Source organism: Dermacentor andersoni, chromosome 4, assembly GCF_023375885.2.
Source record: "Dermacentor andersoni chromosome 4, qqDerAnde1_hic_scaffold, whole genome shotgun sequence".
Lineage (NCBI taxonomy): Eukaryota > Metazoa > Arthropoda > Arachnida > Ixodida > Ixodidae > Dermacentor > Dermacentor andersoni.
The window spans coordinates 31,894,720-31,913,670 of NC_092817.1; the positions used below are offsets into that span (position 1 = coordinate 31,894,720).

Consider the following 18,951-nt stretch of genomic DNA (forward strand, 5'->3'; position numbering starts at 1 on the left):
TTTCCTTGAATAATTTTTGTTGTTAATGTGAATAGCATCCCTGGATTACTTCACGCGCTTTCCAGTATCTCTCTGTGGCAGTAGCCAACCATTTTCATTTCACGCCATCTTCGGTCAATGGGTAGTCATATTCTGCAGGGTAGAGCACTGCGCTGCTATGCTGAAGGAACCGCCGCTTCGCAGCAAGCCATCGGGACCCACTTGTACCACTGTTTATGTGCCACTGAGTATATGTCGCTCTACAGTGAACTTCTTCGGCACCAACTTGGGTCATTAGGTAGGAGCTGTTCTTCATTGGCAAGAAAATTTGAAATTTATCTGCTGCTGCACGGAACATAGCCCACGTCATCTACATTCAGACAAGCCCCATGCGTGAACTTCGTGGCGGTGCCGCTAGATGGCGCAGCGTGTCCACAGGCAAGCGCGAGAGAAAAGCCCGGCTGCAGTACACGCCTCACATGTGACGCATTTCGGCAGTGGTAATGCGATGTGTCACCACATTGCTTCAGCGATAATCGCATTAGCGTCGACAGTCATCCTAAGGTTGCCTCTGCATCAATTTTAATGCGTTAGGGCTCTTGGAATACTCCACGCACTTTTGGAGGTTATCTGTATATGTGCGTTTGCGCCTACTTGTACATATCTTTGTACCTAACCATTTTTCTCGCCTACCTGGGTCACTTGGTGTTCCGTGATCAAATGGTTAGCGCATTGGGCTGCTGTGCTGATGTAACGGGGTTTGAGACCAACCATCGGACCAACTTGGGTCACGGAGTATGTGGCAATGTATACATGCGTGTTGCTCTTTAACGAACCTTTTTCGCGTCGGCATGGACCACCGTAGATGCGGGACTGGGTAGGCACCGCTGTTCGAGGAAACTCTTTGACGCCGGCTTGTAGCACTGAGCATGGGCCACTCTGTCCGTGCTGGTCTTTAATGAACCTCTGTGATGCCAAGTTGGGTCACAGAGTATGTGCCAGTAGGTGTGTCACTCACCAATGAACGTATTTGACGCGAACTTGTATAACTATGTGCCACTGGGAATGTGCCGCTATGACGAAAAAACTCCCTTACATTTGTCCTATGCTCATTGGATTCGAGCCCACGTCATCGCGGTTCCTTAAGGACAGCATCGTGACGCATTAGTAGGCTGCTCCATGAAAGCACCGAATATGTGCCGCTTTCAATGAACGCCTTTCAAGCCAAGACTTTAGTGAACTGTGCCATAAATGCACTGGGTATGTACCGCTATTCAATGAACCTCTCGTCAACTTCATTCACTCAGTATGCGCCACTGAGTGTGGGGCAAGAGAGGGAACGATTGTCAGCGTTCGCAGGCGCCGGCATGCCACGCTTCTCGTCTCGGAGGCTAAGCGCGGACTTCTTTGCAGCGCCACTAGATGGCGCAGTGCGTCCAGAAAGTAGTGCGGGAGAGGAGCCCGGGTGCCGCATGACGCGTTTCTCAACGTTCGCACGCACCGGAACGCCTTTCATTTCGGAGGCTATCTGCAGGCTTCGCGGCAGCGGTGCCTCACTGCGCCGAGTGTCCTTAGGGAAGTGCGAAAGAGGAGTCCCGCTGCATTACACGCCTCATACATATCTCGTTTCAACGGTGGCAATATGTTTTGTCGCTATATTGATTCACTGCTAAGGCATAACCATCGACAGTCATCGTGAGATGGGTTCCGCCGCTTTTCTGGCGTAAAAGTTAGCTCAAACCCCCAATGAGGGATTAGCGAAGAATGGCGCAGTTACGAGAAAAGAACAAAAGCGAAGCAAATTAACGGTATCTGGACGCTGACAGTGAAGGAAGGCGTACGCACACGTGCACACACGCGTTATCTGCGTTCTCCCCGCTAGTATGCTATAACCGTAAACACCGCAAAGTGGTCTTCATGAGAATCATCGTAAAATTATCAAGATAAGGCAACATTGCGCATTGACTGCTGGCTTAACTCTTCCACCAGTCTCGCGTTTTATTTGCTGGGAAGTTCTCCAGAAGTGGCAATGACTTCATGAAACGCTCTCTTCTACGAAATGGAAACGACGTCACGCGAAAGTGCAATAGTGGTGTGAGGAAAACGATAACAGTCAGAACTGTTGCACTAAAGTATTCTGTGGTTTTCCTTTCTAAGCAAAACACATGCACCCACAAAACTGACTGAGGAGTTCAAACGAGAGCAGCCTCTGGCCTGAAGCGCAATCAAATATGCGTCGGGGGTCACCATAGATTGTTCCCCCAACGCAGGGAAAATCGAAGCGGAAGTGCGGCCGCGCCGCGTGCCAGCTAGTGATACCGCTGAATCGACGATGCCACGTTTTCTCAAATCACCGAGTCCCCCGCGCCCCCGTCATCGCAAACAAATGGGCCACCTGCTCCCGCGTATTATTATTCAAACGGCAGCGACGAGCCAGCGCAAGTCGTTTCGTAAGACGCCGCCTCAGAAGTTTTCGTTTCGCGTTACTCGCCACGCCTTTTCTCTTCTCACCTTTCTTTCCCGACTCGTCTGAATCGCCTCACCCTTTTTCCTACTCATTCACTCTAATTCCTTTTTTGTGTGTATATTTACTTTCTGTTTCATTTTTTTGCTCCCATTTTCATAGCATGCCCTCATTTCCGCAAAGTGTTCCCGCCCCCCTCTCCCAGGCCTGATGAGGCCGTATGATCTGAATGCGCAGAAAAAAAAAAACGACGGAGAAACATTTTCCTCATCCAGCGTTCTCTCGTAACCCGCAAGCGCAAATAAGCAGTAAAGACAAAAACAAAGATGTTCGGGCATGCTGTGCCAGGCGAGGCACCTCATGAAGTGCGGCCATTGCTGAACGTTCAAATTTTACGTTTGTTCCTCTCTCGTTGTGTGTGTGGGCACGCGTGTGTGTCTGCGTGTGCGTGCGTGTGTGCTTATCTCTCTCTCTCTCTCTCTCTCTCTCTTTGCGTGCCTTGTTATATCTGCTTGTGTATCGCTCTGATTACCTGTGCTTGTGTGCGCCTGTTTTGTTTGTGTGTTTGTGTTGCTTCTTTCTTCTGGTTTTGTGCGTCTGTGTGCGCACGTGCGTCGCGCACGCGGGAGAAGCAAGCGCGCACGTGGCGTCCGGAATGCGCTAAGCGCACAAAGACGTAGCAAACAAACAAAAAAAAAGCGGGGCGGAGGGAGGTGGGGAGGGTTCTGGCAGGCGCAGTGAGTACTGCGGACTGCATGCAGCAGCAAGACGGAGCGACGTAAAACTGGGACCAAAAGCTGCAGTATACATGCAGGCAGTGCCTTCGTACAAGAAAGCGGTGGCACGAAACAAAACGAATAAAGCCGCGAAAGGCACAAACGTTTTTTTTTCTATTTTCCTTTTCACAGAAAGCAACGACATACGACCGAGGGTGAGGATTCACGATGAGGCAGCCGAAGACGGTCCCGGAATGCAAGCGCCGAGCTCGCGCAGACAGACGCAGAAGCACCGTCGCCACGCGACGCTTTTTTTCCACGACTAGAACGAGAAGGGTGGAGAGGGCGAGAATGACCCGGAGTGAGAGATTCCCGAATGTCGAGCCTCAGCGCGGAATAACGGGTGCCGCTACCTTCGGGCCATAAATTTGTTTTGCTTTCTTACCTTCTTTCCTTTCTTTCTTGCTTGCTTGCTTGTATACGGTTTAAGATATGCGCATATATATAACGGCGTCGCGCGTCTGTTTGCGCCGTGCGCGCGGAATATCATTTTGGGATCTGCTCGCAGCGGAAAGACTGAGGAGACGGCAATGGCATGAAACGCAAAAAAGGGGGAGGGAGGGAGGCAGGGAGGGAGGAGGAAATAAGCGGAGAAAGGTGGGGATGGCTGGGGGAAAAGAGAAAACGTGCAAGGACGCATACCATGTGGGGCCCAGCAGGGTCCAGCAATTTAACAAGCCAGAAGTTATAGCGAGGATAGGGACAAGCTATCTAAGGCGCTAACGGACAATTCATTCTTAGAAAGAACTTACAAGAGCAAAGTTGGATAGATTTTTGTTCCCTTTCGTTAAGTCTTGCTACGCAATCACTAAAAGAATTAGTCTCGGGCTCTCAACTTGCGGAGGAAGAAACTAGCTACGGAAAACGTCCCTGGTCTGTTGCGTGGGAAAGAGCTATGGGTTACTTTGGGTGTTTTAACAAGTTAGAAGAAAAATTAAGTATAATTCGCTAATAATATGTTGCATCTAAGGATAAGCCAGAACGAGTCACTGTATTGCACGAACGAATTTGCCAATATGCGCTCAGATGCTTGGCACTCACCACAAGCCTGCATCACATCACGTCCCGATATGTAGGGCGGTATAAAAATACTTCATAAGGATGTGCTGACAGTTGGTCTGACATGATTACGTGTGTTATACAGCGCGTACGAACAACTGACGAATGACGTGAAGGACACAGGACTATTGGTTGTCCTGTGTCCAACAATCAATCTTTATATCAAGAAAGCCGCGCCGATCACCTCTTCCATCCAACTCACCTCCCTTAATCATGTGTGATCTCAGGAAGAAATGGCGGCATTACCAGCGGCACATTAAATGCAGCACATTATTTGCAGCCTAAATACAACGGCCGTATGTCCAACTCTACACGAATTGTTAAGAAGCGTAATCTTGTCAACATCTTGTGTGAGGTTCTTGTGTCAAGAAGCCGCAGTATTTCCCAAATGTCGGCGTCTCCTCCATCGACGACTGAAAATTTTGGTGCATAAAAACAGAAAACAAAAACAGTATGATTGCAAGAGAACGTTCTGGAAACATGGCATTGTGCGTCGTAGCAGGAGCCGTTTTCACAGTGCCCTGGCCGTATAACGTAAGACTATTCCAATATGTTTCTATTCCAATCTCCTGACGTCAAATTTGCGTAACCGCCGACGCAAGCATCGGGCGCTGACTCGTGGAGTTGTCTGAACAAACCAATCAAATGCTCCCCTCGTTCATAGGAGGTCACTTTTGTTTGCTTGAAAAACGAATAACATTGCTTGCACTGACCGGCTTGTCTTATCTAATTGGCTCACAAGAGGCGAGGAGCATGCTCAAGGGGAGAGGGATTCGATGGGGCCGAGCCATTGCACTGAATACTGATAACCAGATGAAGAGGATGGTGCCGGCGTCTGCGATTGGTCCGCTTTCTCTTGCTTAGCTTGCGGTGGCTCGTCGACAATCGCGGCGGCATGCAACGGAAGCTTAAGAATGACGCTAAAACGGATCCTCAACAAAGACGAGTTGGCAGCACGAGGCTGTAAACGTGCCGAAGGTTCTCGAAAACGTTACACGGCGACGCAAAAAGCTTTATTACACGCAAATAAACCCATGCTCTCCGGCAGGGGCGAGTAGCCAATGCCGGAGCGATCCGCGGTAGCCATCTTTTATTCCTTCCGCAACGGGGCAGCCTGCGGCTATTCAGAAGAAAATTCAGTTTTGTTCGGCATATTAATGCATCTTTAACGCGTACGTGTCACTTTGACGCGGTAAGTTTTTGCAATTTTGTGACGTCGCGTGACAGGCAAGTGAAGTGGGTGCAGCCCGAAAACTTTTGACCAATAGCCGAGGGCTAATGCCAAAAAGGCGTGGAATCAGAAATAACTAATTTTGTTTTGTTCAGTCAAATTATGCATAATCAGATGGGGAGCTATCGCGGTTTTCGTGACGATAGTGTGACGTGACGCGACGTGACGCGACGTGACGACGTGACAGACAAGTGAAGGAAGGTTTTTGACAAATCGCGGTGGGCTGATTGCAGAATTAGAATAGAAAAGTTTGGAATAGTTTTACGTTACAGCGCTTCTCGTTACATCCCCAAGGATTTAATGACGATGAGCATAGTGCTTGGAAGCAAGCCTCGCCAGATCGTCACCGCAAGGGCAATAATTCCAGTATAACAGAGCAAATGACAACGTGCAGAACTGGTCGAGAGCACACATTGCAGTTCGTAAATTACAACGCGAGCCCTAATATGATTGCTCATGAGGTTAATGCATTGGGTTTTCTAGCGGAAGTAATATCATCTCTTCGACTTATTAATGAGTGAAACTGTGCTGTTTCCCGCAAGCGATATTTCAAAACTCTTAAGATATACAGATAACCCTATTACCGATGCATGGACGCCAAGAGTTCGAGAGTAAAACTGTTGGAAGTCACTGCTTTACTTATTATTTCCTACCTCGATCCTCGTCTTCCAAAATTTCGTTGGCCGGCATTCCTCGTCACCTCAAGATCGCTCACATCTTCCCTCCCTGAATCCCGCGCGATTGCAGGCTGGGATGGCGGCCCGTACCGCGCGCTGGTGAGCAGCTCCCGGGTGCACGTGCTGGTCAACGGCTCCCTGAGCGTGCGCAGCCTGGAGACGGCCGACGCGGGCCTCTACCTGTGCGAGGCCTCCAACGGCGTCGGCGCCGAGCTCTCCAAGGTGGTCCGGCTCACCGTGCGCAGTGAGTGGAAGCAACGACACACAGCGGCATTCTTGTACCCCACCATTACTTAATGATTAGTTTCGGGGCACTTACAGTTTTATTGTAGTTACATGCGCCAGAGCCATAAGCATCCTGATATGCCGCCAAACTCGTATTCTATAGTCTCTGTAAGAGATACTTAGAAGAAGAAGAAAAGCGGGATTGGAAACAGGAGCGAAGTGCATGTCTGAGTATGTCGGAGTGTGTTATTTGTACATACGAGGCACAGATAGTCTAACGTACTCGAAACCAGGCAGGCAAAGTAAAGAAATCGGCTTCAGTTTATCATAAAATAGCTGCTATCTTGGCCAAATCGTTAAGTTTTTGAAACAAAGTGCGAGCAGATTTTGGCGGATAATACAAGTCAGGCACACAGTCAGCGTGTATGAACATGCATGTCTGCTTCCTCCGAAAACGTCTGTTGGCGCTTTCTTCTGAAAACAAATTTAGGAAGGTAGCGCTACCGAGGGTGTTGCTTATTATACAATTATCTTGCTATTGGAAACATAGAGACAGAGAAGTATGTTGCCAGTAATGCCATTTTCCAGTTGCTAATTTTTCTTTCTATGGTTAACAGATGCCACATTTTAGGAACAGCTAAATTTTCTAGAACCACCCGTGGAAAGACACACGAAACCTCACCGAATAAAAAGAAGCCGATAATAACTACATACTCTAAACTATTTCCGTGCGGCATGTTAATCTTGAATGTTAACTGTGGAAACTGGAACAAGAACATTACGTTTCCTATCGAGTTCGCTGGTAATACCCTGTGCTCTCATTTGCGACTGTTTTGTATCCCTTGAATAATCATTCGCTCTTAAAAGCAACTCACGAGACGAAAGTGTGGACAGAAACGCATGCTGTGAAACTCTGAGAGCATCCTTAGATGATGTCAGCCATTCTACGCTGTTTACTACTGCGCAGGCAGCCCCCGTCTCTCGCCCAAGGAGTCCACAACATCGGCAAAGCGGGGAAGCACGGTACACCTTCAGTGCGAACCTGAGGCAGGAGACACGCCCATGCGTCTCTGGTGGCTCAAGGACGGAGTGCCTGTCGCAGCGCTGGGTGACCACAGGTAGCGTTTATGCATAGCCAGTTCTATACTAGGTAACGGGCGCGTGAAATTTTTATAAGACGTGTTAGTACACACGTGTTAGTCAACGTATAAAGCTGATTTCCTGTTGTCATTGACCAGCCTGTCACTCTTCCGTCTTTCGACTCTCTCATCTCTCTGTTTCTCTTTGCTTTAATTCAAAAGACCGCGGGCGCTTTCATTCTTTCAACTTCCTCGAGTTTCCACCAAAATTTCCGTGCATATTTCTACGCACTTTGGAACACGACAACCGTTGGACAGGCTCGTTTCGACGTCGCAAACAGGCGTGCCTCAGATAAAAAAGGAATCGAACAAAAGTCAAACAGGGCCGGTATTTTGTAGCGATGCCTTTTCCGATTCTATGCTTTTCCAGGCTTTTCGCGCTTGGCCAGTGGTCAGAGCGACGGTCTGCCCACATTATCAACGGGATCAGGCGGCCGTGTGTGGTGGATGATAAGAATAGCATAGAATAAGGCATAAGGCATCGCTACAAAATAGCGGCCCAGATGTACTTCGGATACAAAAAAAAATGAAAGAAAGGAAATAATAGTCGGAGAAAGGTCATCACTAATAATGCGGTGGCGCCATCTAGAGCTGGCCAATGATACCACACCTCCAACACTATTATGCCCTTCAAGGTTGGGAGTCGTCACTGAAAGTTGAGCCACAGACGACCTCCGAGTGAAGTCGACATTGAAACTTGTCATGATGAAAAGGGGAGCACGGAAGGAAATACAAATAAGTCAGGCCTACCAAAGCCGCGTTGGGCTTGACTGTGAGTATCTAGCAGAGAGCAACAATCTGATGGCTAAAACTACGACAAGGATTTGAAGGCCACGAAGGCTAACCCGCGATAGTGATTTATTGCCAGCAACTCCGTTCATACATGAGGGCTCCTTCAAGTTCATCACAGTTATACTCTTGCTACTTCTGCAAGTGTAGATAGCTGTCTTCTGGCGCTTTAATCTCTACATTTACCCTATCTATATTATTTAGTAAGAGCCCTGCAGTGTTAGCGAAAATGAGAAACAATGGCACCAGCGTGGGACAGCAATGTGGTATGCAAACATAGAAGCTTGCGTCTCCTGCTCTCACGACGAGCGTAAAAACATATCAGTGGGTTAAACAGCAAGCTCTGGGCACAAAATAACATAGCTTTTATTCGTGCTCTACGTTAGGAATTGTTGCTCGTAAGTTCTGATACCTTCCCGCTAAGCAAATTACTGGTAACAAAGTTTTTCGACCTGCCCGTGTATTGTTTTCAGTTTACTTGCCTTATTTAAGTCCATACAAAAAACAGAAAACAAAAAGCGTGCATTCTAGTTCGTGTCGTACGCTGAACTTTTATGGATCGTAGAGAAAGTGCGTTAGCTTCCTTGAATTATCTGTTAACCTCACTTCAATGCGTTTGTTGGGCATGCATTTCAGATGCAATTAGGCGCGCATAATTCTGTAACTGTTCACTTGCGTCAAGGTTTAGGTATGATATATCAAGTTAACTGGCGAAACGTTTGCACTATACTTTAGCTTAAAATGTAGATTCAGAATATTTCGGCATTCACAAGTCCCAAGTGAAAGCTCAGAGAATTCCCCACTTTAAAGAAATTTCGCTACAGCTATATTGGAGAGGCAGGTATTCGCAGTGCTCCTATCACTACTTACTGGCGACAACATTATTGTGTCAATGTTTTAATTCTTCATTCCTATTCACTAAAGTCATCATTTCTTTTTTTTTTATGTGAAAGTACTCAACTTTATGCCACCTCTCTACTGTATGATCACTTCTTAATTTATTAATGTGAGACGGAATATGCTGCTCACATTTTTAACACCGCAGGAGTTGGTCAATTAAATCGTGTTGAAGCCGTGTACTGTGCACCCAGTTGCTGAAATAGCAAACAGCAAAGGATATTTAAGAATTCAAATACAATTTTGTTGCACCTACGTGGCCACTGCATTTCTTAACCAGATACTCACAAGCTGATCACACTGACGTCAAGACACCGAAATCAACGCTGACAATCACGAACGTCCAGAAGTCTGATGACGCCGTGTTCACGTGCCACGCTTCCAACGACTACGGAGAGGACACAAACAACGTGCAGCTTATCGTACAAGGTACGAGCTCCCCTTGTCCAAGTCATTTGTAAACGCTCTCCTTGTGCGCCAAAATCACGGGCTAATGAAGAAATTTATGCCGCAATGGCACACAATTGAAATTTACATTACACCTGTCTAAACCGCCATGGGGGGGGGGGGGGGGAGGCAATTAGGCCTAATGAATTTGCGGTAAAGCTTATGCTACGCTTCATCCGACATTTCTTCATATATACACTGCAATCCGATTTTCACCCTCCCGAGTCCTTAAGGGTGCAAATCTGTCTAAAACGCCCACCCTTACACCCGTACACCCGTAAACCCTTACACCCGTAAAGGGTGTACTTAGTGCTTGTAAAGTAAAACTACACCATATAATTTCTTTATCGCTAGGATACACTAAAAGCTAGGGTCATCATTCTTATAAACCCATCTTGAGGTCAAGCATGCTTGTTCACAAAAGAAGCTTTTTTTCTCTCTCTCTTTGTCTCCTTTTTCTTTCCCCTGCCAGACGTGCCCGGAGTACCCGACAGCCTCCAAGTGAACGAGGCGTCCAGCAGGTATGTGCGACTCACCTGGACAGAGCCTTTTAACGGGAACCTGCCGATATCCCAGTACCTGCTGCGATGGACGAATAAGGAAGGTTCGTCATTTTTGTGTATATTGAGAACGCCATCTCAAAGAGAATAACATTAATTTCATTGATTTCAATCATTTATCGCCTACGGCTTCAATTATGTTCATTCATATAAATGCACTATAGTATAGAAGAGGTGCAATTGCGGTAACATCGTTGAACAAAAGAAAAAGAATATAACAATCGCGCTTGCGTCGCTCCGTATCTAAAATAGACCATCGTGAATATGCTAGAACTCCGTCTCTGATTCAATCTGTCCTTTTTGTGAGCTCCTTTAACTTTACTATTCAGCAACATCTTGGCTCCTGTACTAAGTTAAGTGTTAGACAGCTCCGTCGTAAGGTAAATAAAATTCGGAGGACGCTTAAGCATCGCCTTTAAGAGCGGAACGCGATAGCATTCGAAGGTCCCTGACTGCTTCTCACGCTTCCCGGCAACTGCAGCTTATGCAACCGTAATAGCAAGGCCGATGCATGGCCAGACTATCACGGTATGCGGCTTACTTTAGGCTAATGTTGTCCTCTGTGCAAGATGTCGGACTATGCTTGCATTTGTTTATGCCACAATTTCCACTCGTCACCTTTGCCATCACTGCTATTCATCACTCCGCATAACATTGTTTGTTATTATTATCCTGTTTTCTTTTCTTTACTAACATTTTTCTTAAAGCTACTGACCATACTAGCCCTTCTCAGAGCTGCTAAGTTTGACCCAGGTGTTCATTTACTCGCACATTTACTGTCATAACTCATAACTTTACTGTCATTATCGTCACCACCCACATAACACGCGAGCTGCCGCTAGAAGAGGTTCTGGTCAGCGCGGAGTCATGTGACCTAAATCCTCTATACAGGCTTTATAAAGTGACTCATGCGCAGGCACGTGGGAGGACAGCGTGGCGGTGTCCGGCACCGAGACAAAGGTGACCGTGCGCGGACTGGTGCCCTCTGCTTCGTACCTGTTCACGGTGCGAGCAGAGAACGCCCTGGGTCCCGGTGGCTACACCTCGCCTCTGGAGGTGCATACGGACGACGAACGTGAGTCGGAGACCAATCGGTTTGAACGACCTAGACGGTTAAGACACCGTTTTCTCATGCTCTAAATGCACTTTTTGGCGGTAATATACGTTAATAAGGCTCACTTAAATGTGACGATAGTGGCCGTTAGTAACGTTGACGCTTCATATGCTATTTACGACCACGATGATGGTATTCTACACGAATTTTTTTTTTATAACCGCTGTCCCACAAAACACGGTAAAGGAAAATGACAGAATTGAGGAAATAAATTAAATTGTCAGTGCAATAATGCAGTAAGATAACAACAAAGTGTATGCAGTAGATAATGCAGTAGATAGCAACAAAGGGTGACGAGGGAACTCTAAAAGCAAGCAGGTGATCGGTACATGCACAGAATAAAGTACACCCGCAATTGTCACTGTTTTATTTATTTATTTATTTATTTATTTATTTATTTATTTATTTATTTATCTATTTATTTATTTAAAGAGAGAGAGCGGAACATTATTGGCTTCGATAAGTTATCTTCTGTTAGCTACGACGTAGACGTGCCAACCACTTGGACGTCATTGACGTGAACTATCTAGCTCTGTAGCTGCTTATATTGCTTTAAGGCTGCCCGTATCGTTGTGCCAGTCAGTAGCACCCACAATACCAGCAGCAGAGTCAATGCCAACTCCTTGTCGCGTCCTTGGTGTGCGACATTTGTCCTTTCCTGAAAGTTTTCGACGTGAAGGATGAAACTATGCTTTGACAGCGTCAATCACTGTATACAAGACAAACTACGGAAAACCACAGCAGCAATCCCCCGTTACCTCCCCGTTTTCTTTATTTCATTTACATCGGCCATTGCAGCCCCTCGCAATGCACCCACGAGTGTTCACCTGACGCCAATCGACTCCAGGAGCATCGCGATAAAGTTTGAGGTAAGCACAACGCCGTTCTACGGGTAATACGAACACAAGTTATTTCTAACGATATTGCCAGAGGGCCTTGCTTGTTCCGTTGCATGAAATACACACTTGGCAAATACAAGTTAGAATAAATGTAAAACGGCTGTCTATATGCAGTATTAAAGAGCATTAACACAAATTGCAAAAGTATTGCGATAGCAAATAATGACGCACAGTCATATTTCTTGTATGTAAGAATCACTGCATGTTCTCATACCTATTTATTCACTAGTACTGCACTGCCGATTTGTGCTCTCCCTTTTCTGTAATGTATATATCGAATATTGTCTTCCGGGATGCGGGCTGTCCCAATTATCATGCACCAATATTTTAAATATGCGCAAATGCCACGTTGCTGGAAAGAATCAAGGTAATGTTGTTTGCCGTCGCTTACATATACTCAGAGGATTTTTTGCATCCCGCCTAATTGCATAATTAGTTTTCATTAAATAATCAACTTCTCAATTATTATAATTTGGATGAAAGTTGTCAATGAGAAAATTGTAGAGCAGCATGAACAACTCCCAATACAGCTTTTTGTCGCTCAATACGTGCTACATAAAAGTGTTTTTCCAAGCGTGAAAGAAGCCCGCGAACACACGTAAATGCCTCGAGCGGCCAGTCGCGAGGAATTTTGGTGTATTCGCGGGCTTCTTTAAGGCTCGGAAAAACACGCTTATGTAGCACGTATTGAGCAACAGAAAGCTGTATCGGGGGTTTCTCACGTTGCTCTACAATTTCCTCATTAAAACTTTTCCTCTAACTATAAAATTTCAGAAGTTGAGTAATTAAGACTAATTATGTAATTAGGCGGAATGCAAAAAATCTGAGTATCTCACAGCGACAGCGAATAACATTACCTTGGTTCTCTCGAGCTACGTGGCATTTGCATATTTTTAAATCTTGGTGCATGATAGTTGGGACACTCTGTATATGCGCGTGTTGAGTTTTATTTTTACCTGTTCTTCCTTTATTTATTTTTTTGCTTTCTAAGTTTGCGTTGTGTTCAGCTTCCTTTTTCTTGACATCCTCTGCTTCCTCGAAATGGAAATTGATTGATTGATTGATTGATTGATTGATTGATTGATTGATTGATTGATTGATTGATTGATTGATTGATTGATTGATTGATTGATTGATTGATTGATTGATTGATTGATTGATTGATTGATTGATTGAAACGGCTTCAATGCTCTACGCAACCAGGACGCTTCGTCCTCCCCCGCCCAGTCGGGGGCCGGCGGTAGCGGCCGCGTAGACGGGTACTACGTGGCCTACCGGCGCGAGGGATCGCCAGAGCCCCTCCGCTACCAGACGCTGCACGAGCGAGAGGGCGTCCTCTCCGGCCTGGACAGGGACACGCGCTACGAGGTGCTCGTGCAGGCATACAACGCCAAGGGACCGGGGCCTCCGTCCAGGACGCACTCCGTGCGCACGCTAGCAGCCGGTGAGGACACGCGACAAAAAATCCGTAGCTGGAAAACATACGCGCTAAACAGTTGCCACGCATTTTTCATTCTGGTGTATAAAACGTGGGCGAGTTGGAGAATACAGCACCGTGTGCAACCAGTTGTCGATGACAGGGAGGGTTTCGTTTTTAATGGGACTCTAAAAGAGAAACGCTAAATGAATGCTACGTTTGCAAATTACACTACTGGGCACACTGAAAACGTCAGTGTTAGCCCGCGTGAATAATTGATAAGCCAGTGAACGCCGAAAAACGAAATATAGACGGTGACGCCACCTTTCGGGTTCCCGCACTAGCTGCTCATGACGTAATCGACGGGGATTAGCGTCTTCTCAGAAATAACTAGCATTTTGTTGATAAAGAAGGGTTACATCGCATTGTAAAGGAACCGAAAACTCAATCTAATGAGATATGAAAACTTTCTCCACGTAGAAACAGGCTAAATACGCGAAAATAGATTGAAGGTAGTGACGCAATGTTGACGTGCCAGATTTCTATCTGCGCACGAAGTACAAGAAGAGAAACTTTGGCCTTTACTTTCTTCACATGTAGCAAATTTTTTGCCGCCACAGAACAAAAAAAATTGCAGAGTACTTAAACATCTTAGGCCACTTTAGAGCTTCGCTTAATTTACTGTCCTTTTAATCTCGGTGCATACTCTCGCACATTCAGGCAACAACGTTCTGGCAATATATTTTTGTGTCTAATGTGGTTAATTGTGTTCAAGCCTGAACGACGAATTAGGGGCGCTAGATATACGTATAACCGCAACCACAATTTTTCAAGAAATTGAACCTGCCTAACGCTGATCAAGTTTTCTGCCCATCATTCGTAAAAAGGCAATGATGTTTCTGGCGATTATTTTTGCATTTTTTCTGCATCTTCATCATCATCATCAGCCTTGTTGCGCCCACTGCAGGGCAGTGACCTCTCCCATACTTCTACAACTACCCCGGTCATGTACTAATTGTGGCCATGTTGTCCCTGCAAACTTCTTAATCTCATCTGCCCACCTAACTTTCTGCCGCCCCCTGCTACGCTTCCCTTCCCTTGGAATCCAGTCTGTAACCCTTAATGACCATCGGTTATCTTCCCTCCTCATTACATGTCCTGTCCATGCCCATTTCTTTGTCTTGATTTCAACTAAGACGTCATTAACTCACGTTTGTTCCCTCACCCAATCTGCTCTTTTCTTATCCCTTAACGTTACACCTGTCATTCTTCTTTCCATAGCTCGTTGCGTCGTCCTCAATTTAAGTAGAACCCTTTTCGCAAGCCTCCAGGTTTCTGCCGCGTACGTGAGTACTGGTAAGACACAGCTGTTATATACTTTTCTCTTGAGGGATAATGGCAACCTGCTGTTCATGATCTGAGAATGCCTGCCGAATGCTCCCCAGCCCATTCTTATTCTTCTGATATTTAACTCTCATGATCCGGATCCGCAGTCACTGCCTGTCCTAAGTAGATGTATTCCCGTACCCCTTCCAGTGCCTCGCTACGTATCGTAAACTGCTGTTCTCTTCCGAGACTGTTAAACATTACTTTAGCTTTCTGTAGATTAATTTTGAGACCCACCCTTCTGCTTTGTCTCTCCAAGTCAGTTAGCATGCATTTTCTGCATACTAAGTAAATAATTACGTGCTTGTAAGCAGTCACGATAACTCTATGCTAATTTAATGTAGCGTTCACCACGCAATTATTATGGATTCTATGCTGTTAAAATGGCTGCTGTGGTGGTCATTCTACCAAAGAGGGCGGGGTTGCCCACAAGCCAGCCTTATCTCGATATTTGTGGTCACGCTCCTTGCATCTTAAGCATTGCAAATTATGCGCAGGGGAACCTCAATAATGCAACAACGTTTCTCAATTAATACACATCGATATAGGTAGATGAAAATTAGAGACTAAGTTTTCTGACCCTAATATCGACGAAAAGAACCATGTGGACGACCAACAGTGTACTTATTTTTTTCTTCAGTTCATCTACACGTGAACAAGACCGCATTTGACACTGCAGCCAACTGTTTTCTGTCGCGCTCAAAAGAACAAATATTCAGTATTATAATGTTGGCTAACTTTCCCGACAGACGTACGGTTTATAACGTTTCAAAGAGATCGACAGCTAGGACGTCAAAGTTTATCTAAACGCCAGGTGTGCTTACGTAAACGCCGTCAGCGCTCCCAAGTATTCTGCAGAGCGAGGGCGTGAGAAGATCACCGCTTGAGAGAATTCTCCAATGCGGCTTCAAAAATTTTGATGGTGACGTTTTCCTGTAAGCACGAAAAGTAATGGCGAAATAAATATAATGCCAACACATGCACCGCAGGCATCAGGTAACATTTCCTGCGGACGACTGTCGAGATCCTGTGGCACCCACGAGTACGATACCTTCTCTAAAGGCAACGGTGTTCAATCGAGCCCCATAAGTTAAATATTCACGGACTTGTCAATGCATCAGGGAATCGTTCGGTTGACGTTCGGTGTACTTAGACCACTAGCGTAGCTGTCGGCAGACCGCTCGCTAAAATGACAAGGACTTAGTCACCAGACACGAAAGCCACCTGCCAGCGTTCAGGTTATTGCCTATTTCGTCTCCTGTCATTACTGAACGAGCAGCCGACGTGAGTGCCCGTGGTTGCTCTCGCCTAGATCACATTGGGACTCCGCTTCATACGTTGCACTCCTTCAGTGCTGCAATAACATCGGCGCTGAAGAGCTATAGTGTCAACTGCTGCCATATACGGAGAGCCACGGCTTATCGTGCGTCTTAAATGTTGCAGATCCTCCACCACCACCGACGTACCGGGTGGTCGGCACTTCGGCTCGGACCATCTCGTTGGCGTGGGAGAGGCCGGTCATCGCTTTCGATGATCCCCCCATCAGGAGTAAGCCCGCGCGATGCATTATTGACTGCGCAGACCGTTCGACCGCATAGAGCACGTGTACCGCCACTGAGACTGACCACATAAGCTCTTCGAGCGGACATACATCGGCAGATGCCGCCATCTCAGTCGCTGGTGCGTGCGTGCGTGCGTGCGTGTTTGCTTGTGCGCGCCAATGAGTCAGAGGTTATTGATTCATTAGCAAATGCAGTTTGAAACACGACAGAGCATCTCATATTCGCATGTAAGTGTTTTTAGTTCTTTTGGCTCCACATTGCAATGCAGGAACCTCCGTCGATAAAAGAACACATCATTGAGGGAGGGGCAAGAAGCGTTCGAATGAAAGGACATTGGGAGGTGTTGAAAACGAATTACATTGTAAGAGACGTTGTCCTCTACAATAAACTTGATGCAAGAATGCAAGGAAAGCAAATCAATTTACATCAATTTTAATCTAGCACACACACTTTGCTGTATATAGGGAGCAGAAATAAAGATAGACGCATGCACAACTCCGTTTGACTTGTGACTAATACGCGATAGAATGGAAAGTGCATGAAACCCCGGTGTTATCTGCAATCGGTGAAGAAGGGTATACGCGGTGCATCAAATCTATATAAAATGTAATCCTTCGGAGCTCCTCACGACTGCATTAGCCACATTCTCTCTATTTCAGTGCGTGACCCCCGTATTCAGAAATGCAACTTAAGTTGAAGCCCATGCTTGACTTGATCTAAGTGACGCCTATCGGGAACGCGCCGAAGGAAACGCAGTGAGCGTCTTTGGGCACGTTAACGCCAGGCGTCATCTAAACCAAGCCAAGCATGGGCTTCGATTTAAGTTCCATTTCTGAATACGGGGGTGAGACTTTGTCGTTAAAATGTGTGTCTACCAAACAATCATCGCAGCGTACTACGTGTCGTGGCGGGTGGAGGGCGACGAACATCCATGGCGGGAGCAGTCGGTGGGCGGCGACCGGACCAACTTCGCTCTTTCGGGCCTCGCATGCGGTACAAGGCACCAACTGCGCATGCGCTCCGCCAGTGATGTGGGACGGGGGCCCGAGGGGAACGTCGTCACTGCCTCCACTGAAGGAAACCGTGAGTAGTTCCTCGTAACGATCACGAGGAGCAGCGATGTTTGAGATATAGGGGCGCACTGACCTAAGTTGAAAACATTCGTTTCATATATCATGGCTATTCTTTAAAGTGCGCATATGTCCGAAACCGTCTTCTCAAGAACGCTGTGCTAAAACAGATTGGCATTGAAAAAAAGAAAAGGCATATTGCATGCGAGAGGGTGCAGTTACAACTATTATTATTTTTAACAATGTTGCATTTTGAAGCAATGCTCAAAAGTGCGAAAAACATTAATAAGCGGGAATGAGCAGCGACATACACCGCGATGTCGTAGCTCTACAGAATAATACAGAATCTATTTCAGAATATATAATGCAATACAGAATAATACAGAATGTTTTTGCTAAGAGGCACGTAATTAGAGTGGCAAATGCAGATGAACCTTAGCCTAAGAAGAAGTAACCCTAGAAAACATTTCTAAGTTTGCATATATATACATAACAGTAAGTACATTCTAAAAACAAAACTTCTTTTGCAACTTGGTTTCTGTTTTCTTTTTTAAACCACACATCTTCTGCCACGTTTTCTTTCTTCTTAGTCTTCATTTTTTTGCTGCTTTGTCACCTTTCTTTTTCTCGCAGGCCCCGTGCTGCAGCAGGCGGACCGCCTTGTTGACAGCAACTCCACGTCCGCCTGGCTGCGACCCGAGGCGTGGTGGCACGGCGGATGCCCCATCAGCCACTTCACCGTCCACTACCGGCGTAGCACCGAAGCAGACTGGACGCTGGCGTCTAGTCACCTGCCGTACAGGCTCAACGATGAGCCGCTAGTGCTCAGCGATCTCGAGCCGGGATCCTGGTACGTGCTGCTCATGGTGGCCCACAACGACGCGGGCAGCACCACGGCGCAAGTCAACTTCGCCACGCTCACGCTGGACGGAGGTGTGTTGTTGTACGGAAAACACGGAAGAAGTTTTGCCTCCTCACCCCGACCCGGGCTGGCACAGTTCTTTAATTATTCCTTTAACTGTTTCCCCTTTCCTTCATTCCCAGTGTAGCATAATAAACCAAACGCTGGTCGGGTTAACTTGCCTGCCTTTCCTACCCTTGCTTTCTCTCTCTTCTTCACCTTACGTGCAGCTACTTTTCGCTCAAGTACATTACTGCGCGACTCCAGGTATAGAAGCAGCGTTAATACTTAAAGCACGTTAATATTGAGATGTGCCTCTGAGCACAACTTTTCCTAAGTAGGAACACGAAACGACAGTC

The 18,951-nt window shown here is 46.5% G+C and overlaps 1 protein-coding gene across 2 annotated transcripts in view; it reads left to right on the forward strand.

Moving 5' to 3' along the window:
- Positions 1-18,951, forward strand: part of LOC126536864 (cell adhesion molecule Dscam1-like) — a 185,463-nt gene that overhangs the window by 160,162 nt on the left and 6,350 nt on the right. For both annotated transcript variants that reach the window (XR_011893812.1, XM_072287776.1), the window contains exons 13-22: positions 6,257-6,430; positions 7,379-7,529; positions 9,517-9,665; positions 10,156-10,287; positions 11,160-11,318; positions 12,156-12,226; positions 13,460-13,700; positions 16,503-16,607; positions 17,513-17,704; positions 18,325-18,624. Coding sequence is in view for 1 of the 2 variants with exons in the window: in XM_072287776.1 (XP_072143877.1) it covers positions 6,257-6,430; positions 7,379-7,529; positions 9,517-9,665; positions 10,156-10,287; positions 11,160-11,318; positions 12,156-12,226; positions 13,460-13,700; positions 16,503-16,607; positions 17,513-17,704; positions 18,325-18,624 (1,674 nt within the window). In the remaining variant the exon portion in view is untranslated. The remainder of the gene's footprint in view (positions 1-6,256; positions 6,431-7,378; positions 7,530-9,516; positions 9,666-10,155; positions 10,288-11,159; positions 11,319-12,155; positions 12,227-13,459; positions 13,701-16,502; positions 16,608-17,512; positions 17,705-18,324; positions 18,625-18,951) is intronic.